This window comes from Manacus vitellinus, unplaced genomic scaffold (assembly GCF_001715985.3).
Source record: "Manacus vitellinus isolate BGI_N305 unplaced genomic scaffold, ASM171598v3 scaffold_49_pilon, whole genome shotgun sequence".
Taxonomy (NCBI): Eukaryota; Metazoa; Chordata; class Aves; order Passeriformes; family Pipridae; genus Manacus; species Manacus vitellinus.
Genome location: NW_021940603.1, coordinates 423,403 through 435,472, shown reverse-complemented (window position 1 = coordinate 435,472; position 12,070 = coordinate 423,403). Strand labels below are relative to the sequence as shown.

Sequence of the window (12,070 nt, the reverse complement as noted above, 5' to 3'; positions counted from 1 at the left end):
GAACAGCCAGGTAACAGTGACCCTGTCCTACTGTACAGACAGCTGGGCACAGAGGGGAGCAGGGGAGAGGCCAGCCACAAACACAGCCAGGGCTGGGGGGGATCTGAGCTGGACAAACACACACAGGAGCCCAGGGTGCTGCAGTGCCCCAGGAGCACTGCTGGGAGCAGGGACACAGAACTGGGAGGTGATTCCTTGCAGAGAGCAGAGCTAGCTGCATGCAGAGCAGGCTCTGGTGGGTTTGATTAGCCAGCCCTTCACAGGGAGACATGCTCACAGGAATATAGATGATTACTCGTGCAAGTCAAACACCAGGAGCTTTTTTCCCCTTTTAGAACTACTAGCACATCACAGCTGTGACCCCACCCCTTAACTTTACCTGAAAACAATGATTTCATCAGCAGTTTCTTGCCTCCTCTTGTACTGCTGGAGACAGATGCAGCAGTAATCCTGCTTTGGGGTGAGCCCCCTCGTGACAGAGGCTCTCAGGTTACACAGGGACCAGTGGAGATCGTGGTTTAAAAGGCTCGTAGTTGTCTCTAGAAGGGTCTGTGTGGGAGACAACACAGAGTAACTCTGTCAGTCTGTCACCTCCACGCTGCACAAACTCCCTGCTCATCAATTCTTCCTAACAAGCAGCTTAGCAGATCACTAAGAGTAAAAACAACCCAATAAAATCCCCTCTTCTATGTTTTCTATCCACTGCCCTCAAAACACTTCACCTTTCAAGGCACGTTAATAGAGGCAATTCCTCTCCACTCTTAACTAGACAAGCTCTGTATTGATTTTTGTCAAAGAGCATTAACAGAGACATGGCAGGCTCATTTTGGCATCTTTCACACCCTTTTTCCCTCTACCTGGTGAGTTACTGCTTACAACCCCCACTTTAGGAGAAATGTGCTGATAAAAGTCAAAGCCCAAATGCCCCGTGGCAATTAATGCATTAAAAAACCCCTGAAGTGCTCCTCTTGTCCTTCCCAACAGAGATGTCCATTTCTGAAGAGCCAAAAGCCAACACCCTGTGTTTTCAGGGGTCAGGTCCCCTCAGCAGCAGCAGGTGCTCTGGTCTGTGACCTGTGGATGCTCCACAGCAGCAGCTCCCAAAAGGCTGCAGGGGCTGCAGCACTGGCTCACACCTGCACATGCAGCCTGTCCCACAGAGCTGCCAGGCACTGACAGAGAGTTTGTGCTGCTCTGACAGACTTCACCAGGACCCCAAACACAGGGCTAAAGGCTCTTCATGTCCAGCCCTCTGCAGCAAAGTGATTTCCCACTGTATTTTTACTGGCTGCTGGTGCAGGGAGGCCTGACCCGAGCAGCAGATGGGATGGCAGTGCCACAGGGCAGCAGAATGAGGAGGGTGACTCTGGAGGAAGACTGTGCATTCTTGTTTAGGGGAAAAGGAGTTTTAGAAAGCTACTGAAGTGTGGAGATTGCCTGGGATTTGGGACTGGACAGAGAAAAGCAGGACTGAGGTTAAGATGAAATCTCATCAGGTCACAAAGGAAGTGCAGCATTACCATTGGGAAGTGCAAAACCAGCCTAGTTGAAAAATCTCTTATTTAAAACTGCCTATAAAGACAAAGCATATCAGTTTTGTGCCTTTGAGTCCCTAACTGCAGGATGAGCTGGAGAAAAGCAGATGTTTCTCCTTCCAGCACGTTTAACACAGAACTGAGTTGCAGAGGTGTTCACCATGTACCTGTCAGTCCCCTCACCTGCAATCTGTGAACAAAACAAACTCATCCCCAGCCCCCAATCACACAGAAATCACTCACACGTCCACTGCCTTTGCCCTGCAGACACAAATGACAGATGAGGGAGAGCAGCAGGGCCACACAGCCAAAATAATCCTGTTTGCAGCATGGGCAGAACAGAAACACAGTCAGCTTACCTGTTCATAGTTAAAGGTGTCCAGCATTCCCAGGACAAGCCCTTGAATTTCTCCAAGTTTCCCTTTTCCATAAACTGGATCCTGTGTGAAGAAATGAAAAGCTGTAGTTGAATCACAGGATATGACTGTTCTGATTCTTCTCAAATAATTTTTTTTCCTCCAGATTGGCACCACAAACAGAACCTTTGACTGCAGAGTTAAATATGCTGCATGTGCCCAAGGACAGCAGAATAATCCCCCATACTGAGGGAAAATTGGTAATTAGCAAAAATCAGTCGATGGCAACATCAATACTAATTAGTGTGCTTGGGTCAAAAGACTTCAGACCTTGGAAACTCCATTCAGGAGGTGCAGGAGCTGACTGGAGAATGGCATGGCCAGCCAGCTCCTGGGCCCCTGCTCCCCGTGCTCTTGCCCACTCAGGAGTAACTCACCCTCGAGTTCATCCCACAGCCCCTCAGCTGCAGGAATGCCAGGCAATCCTGACCCCACACCAGATGGCAGAGGGAACAGGGGCCTGGGGCACTCCTGGTGCTGCAGGGGTGATTTCCACATGCCCTGAGCAGTATTACTTCCATGGCCCAGCAGCATAAGCAAAGGGCTGTGGTACAATTCATCCCCCTGGTGCATCTCACCCTTCCCCAGCCCTGCTCCAGCCCAAACAATCCCTTCTCCTGCACAGCCACCCTGGCACTCTCTGGAGCATCACTTGGTGCAGGACAGGAGCGTGACACGTGCCAGGACAACCACAGCCTCTCCAACGGGCAGATGGGCAAAGCAAGGAACAGGGGAGGACTTGGGCACTGTCCCTCCCTCCTGCCAGGCCCTGCTGCACAGCACGAGTGGGCTCCTGCTCACAGGGGCACTGGACATGCCAGGAACTGCACAGGGACAGCTTGTGGTGGCTCCCAGTGTCTTTAATAAAAACGGGAAGCAAGGCAGAGGAGTCAGGTCACTAGCAGGATCTACTGGCTGCTGCAGGGGTGAGATCCATGTGTGCAGCCCAGCTTGATCCAGGTTCATCCTGTCCCTGTGTCCTGGACAGTCTGACCTGTGAAGAGCAAGGCACTGAGTCCAAACCAGCTGTGGATTTGGAGCACGTGGGATGGAGCATGAAGAGCTGGATGTGCTGGAGAGGCTCCTTTTCTGCTGGGGGAGCACACAACCTGAACACTCCAAGGTTCCCTTCCTTGCACCATTTAACACACAGCACAGGGAGCAAGCACACTGCACTGAGTCACCCCAGGAATTATGGAGGGGCAGCAGGGACTTGGGACCTCCAGCACAGCAAGTGGTGTGACCCACAGTGCACAGCAAGTTAGTTCTGCCTCCATCAGATACTTTTCTAAAGCCATCAAACACGTGCCCAAAGAAAGGCAAGTGTCCAGATAGCACCACTTACAGAGAGCAGCTCAAAATTCCTGCAGGTGCAGACTTTCAAAGCCACTTGTTTCTTGTCTGGATAGGCAGAGGAGGGAGAGAGAATAAAGCCCCACCTGCAGCTTTGCCAGGAGGGAACCCAAGTCTGAGGGCCAAATTTCAGTGGCTCATTTGCACTCAAGTCACCCTCGATGACCTCCAAAAAGAATGGCAGGTAGGAGGCAAATGGACTGTGTCCTCTGCAGGGCAGGCACATGGTCTGGCTAAGCCTCACACCAGCCCAGCAGCTGAGTGCCAGCAGTGAGTCCATGGCCATTCCCTGCTGGCAGCGCTTCCTGGGCCTGGCTGCAGCTCTGCCCCTGGCAGGGATCAATCCACACCCCTCAGTTCACTTCTCCAGCCAGTCACAATGTTTTCTTCCTGTTTGCTGCTTTGAGCCCCCACAAAAGTCCCAGTCACCAGAGCCTTGTGGGATCCATTACTTTTATGGAGGAATATCCTTCATTAATTCCACCCTATAAAATCGGCCTTGGATTGGAATCCATGCTCCAGGTACAAATGTACCCCCCGTGCTGTGGAACAGGTACTGTACCATCCAAGAACAGCTGGCACTGCCCTGGGAACATGGCATTGGCATGGGAAGCCAAAGCCAAACTGGCTGCCCAGTGCCACCACCAACGAGCAGATTGGGAAGCGCTGGCCGGTACCCAGGGACTGGCCAGGGGTGCTCATGCAGCCCTTTCAGCCAGTTCCACCTCCTTCATTTCCAACTGCTTTCCAGGCCCAGGAAATAGCCCTTGCTTTGCTACCAGTGCTAATAAACTCTGAAAACACATTCACTTGCAGCTTCTCCCCTCTGCCAGGGGACAGACCAGCCACTGTACACAGAACTAATCCCAGGGCTGACCTCCAGGACTGGGAAGGAAAAACAGCCAGAGACAGCCCTAAGCAGGAATGGCAAAAAATATAAGGAAAGGCTTTCTGGAACAGTTTTTAGAGATTTCTTCCTTCCTTCCTTCCCCTCTCTGGGTTTCCTAGAGGCGGCTTTTACATTTCTGGCTTCTCCAGTTCTCCCTTTTGTAGGAGACATCAGCCCCATGTGCTTACAAAACATTCATGAAGGATTACAGCTTTGTAAGGGAATTAACACTCAACCTCAGCCCCTTCAGAGAGCACTCCCATCCTTAATAACATGGAATTTTTCTTAATGCTCAAGAGGATTCCTCTGCTATCTCTCCTAATGCGGTTAGTTCAGGCTTCCTAGTTAATAAATAACCCCACAACACTATTAAGGATGAGCAAGAACATAAATGTATCAACCTTTATTTCATATGACTTCGATTAGATGCCACTGGGTCGGTGTGCTGTGACAGGCAGATGTCAGGAGCCCCCCCTGTTCCCTGGGAAAGCTGCAGGCCTGCTCACAGCCCCTGCAAGGTGCCCTTTAGCCAAGCATTTTGGTTGCAAAGTTAACATTTGCATAAGGTATAATCTGTAAGCAGTTAAGCCCAGAAGAGGAAGAAAAACAGTCCACTAAAATTGGAATACTCTAATTCCTCTTCAGAAAAGGCAAGATAATCTACCTCAGTTTACTGATGTCATCCACCTTCCAGCAAATCCCCCAGGGAATTCCTGGGCAGCTGTTCCCCCTCCCAGACTGCAGCTCTACTACCAAGCCTTGAGCTCTGCTGGAACAGCTTTGGAGGGCATTGTCAGACAAGCACCACTCACAATTCTGGGTTTCACCAAAACATTTGGAGGGCTTGGGAAAGGCTGCCCTGCACTCCAGGGTCCAGAGAGGCTGGTTTCAGAGCTGACTTGTGGTCACAGTTAAGGTGGTGCATCAATAACACAAAGAACAAGGCCCTGTGCACTGATCAGAGCCGACACAGAAGGGTTTGGAATTTGACATGGCTTCAAAGAGAACTCCCAGCCAGGGCTAACAACACAGGGCTCCTGCTGTCTGGGAAAGCACCATGCACACATGCCACAGTGGGATTCTGCCCTGCAGGGCACTTCGGTGGCATTCCCAGGTAATCCAAGGAAGCAGATGACAGGGAGGCAAAAAATCCAGTGCTCCCTTCTGCCTAACACAGAGGAAGTTTGTTTCCTGATCCCCACCATGGCAAGGGCTCAGAAGCCCTGAACATTTGAGCTGGGCACCCATGAACATTTGAGCTGGGCACCCATGACATGGCCATGCAGCAAGACATGCTCATCACCATTCCCAACACCAGCCTTCCAGCTGAATCAAAGCAATTCTTCCAAGGGCCAAGCTGTGCATCCAAACAAAACCCACAGAAAGCCTCCCACGGGCTGCTGCAAGCCCTGGAGAAAGAATTTAACACAACACACTACAAACACACAGTGACCTAGAGCAATGCATCACAGAATTCCAGAAAGAAGGGTTGGTGTGAGGGCAGTGTGGATGGAAATGTGGGGTTTAAGCACAAGAGGAAAGGATTCAATGAAGGGTCTATCTGGTAACAAAAGACATTGTTCCCAGCCAACAAGCCAAGGAGGTGCCAAGCACTGAGGGCAGCAGGTGGGTAAGACCCAGCACAGACAAGTGCTCAGTGGCAGAGCCCATCTCCTAAGGAGGAGGATGACAAGTTTGGAGAAGCTTAAGTGAGCTTCAGAGGCAAAAATTCACCTTATGACAGGCAGCAACTTGTACAGGACATGACTGAGCTGGTGGCATCAGTCAGAGGATGCCCAGTGAGGGGCTCACACCCCCTCTATGCCCACAGACCATCCAGGCCACATCACTCCTTCCCACACACCTGAGGGGTTTGCAAACACACGAGTGTGAGTGGAATCTGTAAAATAATGAGTGCTAAGTGGCCAAGTCCACTTATCTAGAGATCCTGTAAATCAAGACCACCTCCCCTTCCACAGGATCTTCTCTTCATCCTTACGTTGTTTTCCCTACAACTGTTTCCCAGCTACAAGGGATCAATTCCTGCTCCCATCTTGGAACGTTCTGATATAGTGCTCTTTAACTGGAATTCAGTCCTTCTCTCTCTGCAAGCATTTCAAGAAATCATCATTTTTTGCTCTAGTTGTACAAAAATATCTGCCTTTCCAAATCTCTCTTTTGTCAGACTGGATTTGTAGGGCTGACCAGGCAAGTGGAATGAGCAGGAGCAGCTCCCCCTGCCTCCAAACCCAGTGACCAGAGCTGCTTTCAGGAATGCCATTTCTGTCCCCAGAGAAGTACTTCGCCTGCTGAAGCATCCCCTCAGCCTCTGCACCAGAGCCATCACAGCAACCACTTCCCTCCACAACTGACAAAGACATTTCACTCCCCTGTTGCCTCCAGGACATCAGTGCCACCCTCTGGAAATGGGATTTTCTATTGCTGCTAAAGAGTCCGTCAGAACCAAAACAGAAGGAAATATTTCAAGCCTGCCAACAAGAATCTCTCTTCATCCCGAGGGGAATGGGATCTTCCCCCACTCTGTAACACCTCCCAGCTGTGTTATCTGCACAGTGGGCACTGGTTTGACTCTCACCCCATCCTGGTAGTTCTCAGCATAACCCAGGGAAGCCTCCTTGGCAGTTCCCCACTCACAGCTTCTCCATCATTTCCTGCCTACATTAAACATCAAAGGACAACAGGAAACTAAATCCAATGTCTCAGCTAAAAGCAGACAAAATAAGTTATTGAAGAGCCATTAGGTTTGCTTGACACTTTCTACCTTTGATAAAACCACATTTCGTTTGCTCACACTTTTTATCCACTCTTCTACAAAATCCTTCGCTGTCTTACGATTTTTTCCCAGCTCCAAGACTGTGCATAGTATTGAGATCAAACCAGTAGGCTGCTGGAGGTGTGTTCAACCTGTGAAGCCTATAAGCCCTTTTCTCCTCTCACCTGGAGCAGAAGCCCTGAAGAGTGTTTCGACACTGTCTCAACTCTTCAGTCATCCCACTCTGCAGAGTAGAAAATTCTTCTAATTCCTTTTCTGCATTTCTCAAGGCTTGTTATTAAATCCCAAACTCAACTTTCACATGTTTTGCAAACCAACAAATTAGAGTAGCTCATGACCACTCAACCCAAGCACCTGCTTAAAATGATCTCTTCTACAAAATGTTTGCTGCTCACTAACAAACATCTCTAAAATAAAATTGCATCTTTCTCCCAAGCCCACACACTTAGCTTTAGTGTCTTCCCAACTGCCCATCCCAGAACCTTTGCTAAACGACTTTCAACTGATTTAGTTCCAAGTTTGAGAAATTCATTGTGGCTTTGCCTCTAACCCTGCCAAGTTTCAGTTCAAAGTAACTGCAACCCTTGAGATAATATTTTATTTGGTTTGCAGGAATTACCTCAATTATCTTCTCACAGGTTTATGTGTTCCCACATGTCTCTGAGATATTGCTATCAGCTTTCCCAACTTACCTCACCAATGAACTTTTACTGAAACATGTGGAACCCAACAATCAGCTGAGCTGATCTCTAATGAACTGGAAATACCTTTTCCCAATAACTGAGTGGCACACTTTGGAACTCACCTGGAGGATCCTCTGCAGGATGGAGGGCAGAGCGATGAACGCAGCCATGTTGTTCAGCACTTGCATGGTCAAACTCTTCAAAGCTGGAATGTCAAACACAACAGCCACCAGCACTCCATTAGGATTCAGGGAGTACAGAGATCAGTCTTACAGATAAAGAGAGTTTTATTTCAGGTCACGTTGTTCTAGTTTGTAAACAACTTTTCTATTTTTCCTTCTGCAGGTTTTGCACTAAGCACACAGGGCCTTTTGTAGCACAGGGTTTTGATACCAGGATGCCTCTGTGTTCTCTCCCACACCCCCCACAGTGAACATTCCCATTTTGACTTACTTTGTAGCACTATCATTCACTTTTCCTACCGCTATCACATGCCAGTTTGGATGCCTTGTCCATGTTATGGCCCCACAGACTCTAAAACTTCCTAGCAGTGACCTTTGAAACTTGTTTCCAGATGCCCAATTCCCTAAATAAGAGCCAACACATGCATGGACTCAGCCATTCAGCTTCTTTGGGGGATAATTAGCAGGTGCAGGGAGAAGTGCCCAGAAGGGCTGGGCATGGAAAATGACAGTATTATTATGTCAGGAGTTCCCAAAGCACTGACTACAACCTCCTTCTAACCCACAAAGCCTTTGTGCATGCTGTGCACCTTGGCTCCTTCAGAGACCATCCTCAGTGGAATCAACTTACTAGTACAGCCTATGGCAGGGACCTTCCTCCACTCAGGACAAAATAAAATACAACTAAATTAAAAAATAACTATCTCCCTGACAGCTGCAGCCAACCAAACACCCAGCCTGAGGTCAGTCCTACAGTCATGCAGGTCAGGGAGCAGAATATTTAGGAATGGAGTACCAAAACTGCTTTTCTTCTATTCCTTCAGCAGAGGAGAGACAGCACACAACTTGTGATTCATACTTGGGGTTACAAGAGCCAAAATACTCACATTCAGAGTATCGACACTGTGAAGAACCAGAGGATTTCTGTGGGGACATCATGGCCTCCAGCAGGGGAAACCACAGGGCCTGAAATCATGGAATGCAAGGGGAAAACCCAGTAAGAACAGGGCAGTGCTAAAAATGAGCTCTGAGCAATGTCAGAGGCCATTTGCAAAGACTCTTCCACGCTCTGAGAACTGCATTTCTCATGACTGCAGTGGGACAGCACTAAAAACATGTTAAAACACCCTCAGAGCAAAGCACCTGGGGATCTGCTTTCAGTCTGCATTGCTCATCTCAGACCCAGACCCTGTTTGATCATGGTCTGAGCACAGGCCTTCAGCTCCTCCTCTCTATTCTCACCTGTTTCTTTACTGGGACAACAACCTACTTCTAATTCATCCAACTACTTCCCCCTGTGAGACACAAACTCTGGTGTAGAGACAGCTCACAGAGTGGGTAGCACAGTAAATGGATCCCAGATGGAAAGGGACATCTAAACTCTCTCCCTATCTGTTGCACAGTGACATCCTTGTGGAGAAGACACCAGGAGGTCACCTCTACATTGGACAGTGCTTGTGAAGAGATTACACAATTCCTGACTTCCAGCCACGCCACCTCCTCAGACACGGGAACAAACCATTCTCAGTTCTGAGTTCAGATATGTAAATCATGCAGAATCTTGGGAGTAAAGATGCTTTGGTGAAATGGAAATGCAACCCCAGCCCGAGGAGACAGGCACACCCAGCTCCCTGCAGGAGCTCAAGCCAGCTGGATTGCCTCCACCCTGACAGACCAGGCTGCCACTACACCCAGGGGCTGTGAACATGCTCTGCAGCCACAGTGACAGCACCATCAGCTTTGTGCCACCATGAAGCTGGCTCAGAGCTCACAGTGCCTCCTGCACTGTCTGACTGACATTGAAGCCAGAACTTGGGCTGGAGCTAAAGCGGGGCAGGGTTGGCTCCTCTGCCTCCCCACTGCTGACGTTCTGTGTTTCATCCCTATGAGGGAGGATTTCTCTCTTGTGGGTCTAAAACCTGAACCACTGCAGGGAGAACAGAGGGAGGGGAGAGCAATGACTGCCTGAGGCACAGCAGTATCCAGTGGATGTGGAAAGGAAGAGCCACGGCAGGGAAAGTTTCAGGAGACACAGAGGCCTCTGCTGATTTTAGTGACACATTCTTTGATTCCCTTACCTCTCTCTGTTGCTGGTCTAAACTGTGTGAATTCCTCTGGCAAAGGGCAATTGTTTTCATTAAGGTATCTTCAATGTTTTCTAGCAAGGAGGGTTCAGCTGAGCCTAAGAGTTGGTGGGGAAAAAACAAACTGCAATTATGAAAACTATTAGATATGCTAACTCCCAATCCTTCTGCAAAATGAAATCATGCTGCTCATCTAAAGTCTGCTCACTATAGTCAGCAACCAAATTATAAAGACAAGTCCTGATTTTTGGCACTTTTCCTGAATAACACAATAAATTGGGCAAATAAAACATTTCATGTAATCAAATAAGGAAGATCTTAGCTGTGGTTTAGGATACAATTAAGTAACAACTATGGGCACTGCACTTAATTAGGTGCCCATGAGTCCCTGGGCTAGTGAACAGCACATCTGTGCATATACTCATTTTCTGTAGGCAGAACATTCATATTTATCTGAGAAATTTGCTTCAGAAAAAAAAGCTACTTCCAGCTGTCTCTCATCACTATTCACATGTAATGCCAGCTAAGGCTCAGTAACGAGCTGGAGTGGATTCTGACACAGGAAATGTGTCTGGTAAGGCAGTGAGAGCACCAGTCACAATGGAAAAAGCTGACAGGGCACCTGCTCTAGGTCTCTAGCAAGACTAGCAGTGAGGAAGTGTCACCCAAATATCTACCACAGCCAGGTAAATATAAATAAAAAAGAAGTCACTGCAATACCTAGAAACTTGAAATAGGATCTCATTATGCCAGGTGTCAGGTACAAGCACTTTGCATTTTTGTGTTTATCTATCTAATAGAAAATGAGATTTCACTTGATATCTCTTACTTTCATCATCTTGAGTGAGCAGCAGCAACTTGCTCTGCAATCGCTGAAACAAAAGAGAGGACACAGAACAATAAACTTTATAGTTCACTACCAAGAATCCTCATAGAACTGTTTGGAAAAGGTGGGATACAAAGGCTCATCCCCATTTTCCTCCCCAGTATGATTAAAGTAGCATAATGTCTTTTCAAATAAGGAAGGGAAAGCAGGAGCTGAAAGATGATTTTTGACTAAGAAAAACAAATTTCTGCATCTATTATCTATTGGATGTTTGAAGATTCGCCCAAAAAATACAGTGATTTGCTGAGCCTGCAGACAACTTAACATATTGCTATGTGACAGCAGGGAAATGCTTCCATGGATTCTAGTGGGAAACAAATTGAGGAGCAAGGACAACATCAAACCTGAGCACAGACCCTGCTGATGGCAGGGCATGGCAGAAGTGCCACAGTCAGGGTTTCAGTACCTCAAGCATAACCAAAAAGGCACCATGGATATCTCCCTTCTTCTCCAGTAAATACGAAGAAGCTTCGTGGAGCTGATGTTTCTGGGTTATCTGAGTTGAAAGGAGAAAAAAAAAAAGGTAAATGTAAAAAAAAAAAAAAAAAATCTTAAGAAGCCTGCCAGGGTTTGTTTACCCCACGAGACAAGGAGGGCCAGATGGCCAGGCCTGCATGTGCTGTGCTCAGGTTACCCAGGCTGAGCTGCACTCCTACAGCCCCTGATTTCTCAACTATTGCCACCATCAGCACTAAAAAATTACTGTTACCATTGTCATCAAGGGAAGGAACAGTTGCTCTCCCAGCACTAGTCACATTTTGGCAGCGTTGCTTCCCAAAAACCCCAGGCTCATAATTTCACACACCTCCAACACAATTAATCAGCAGTAACACAGCCACCCTCCACTCTGCACTTTCTCAGCAGCTTCAGAGCACTAATGGCCTCTTTCTTATTAGCCCTGAGACCAAACCCAGAGTCGGGGTATTAAACAGACCTAACTGTGCTGCAGGAGAGCAGTTCAGCAGCTGGAGGGAACAGAGAGAAGGAGAAATGGACTGGGAGAGCATCCAGGAACTAATCCTGAAGTACCTTTGCAGCACTTCAAAGAGGCAGGAGCTGGTTTGAATGCATCCCCTGGCCCCTGGCCTCGTACATGTCTTTCCTACCTCAATGGTTTCTTCCAGTCTGCAGTATTCCAGAACTTTGAGTGTCTCTAGGACCTGGTCTGGGCTGTACTGGCACAGCAGCTCGATGAACTGCTCAGTGATGGAGGGTGGTAAATGTATCAGCTCTTGGTTAATGCCTTCT

General features: G+C 48.2%; 1 protein-coding gene across 2 annotated transcripts in view; it reads right to left on the bottom strand.

Moving 5' to 3' along the window:
- VPS8 (VPS8 subunit of CORVET complex) overlaps positions 1–12,070 on the bottom strand; it is a 63,893-nt gene that overhangs the window by 10,699 nt on the left and 41,124 nt on the right. For both annotated transcript variants that reach the window (XM_029962670.1, XM_029962669.1), the window contains exons 33-40: positions 11,929–12,070; positions 11,229–11,318; positions 10,766–10,808; positions 9,931–10,034; positions 8,740–8,818; positions 7,793–7,875; positions 1,895–1,975; positions 380–549 (exon numbers count right to left, since the gene is read on the bottom strand). In XM_029962670.1, the coding sequence (XP_029818530.1) occupies positions 380–549; positions 1,895–1,975; positions 7,793–7,875; positions 8,740–8,818; positions 9,931–10,034; positions 10,766–10,808; positions 11,229–11,318; positions 11,929–12,070 (792 nt within the window). The remainder of the gene's footprint in view (positions 1–379; positions 550–1,894; positions 1,976–7,792; positions 7,876–8,739; positions 8,819–9,930; positions 10,035–10,765; positions 10,809–11,228; positions 11,319–11,928) is intronic.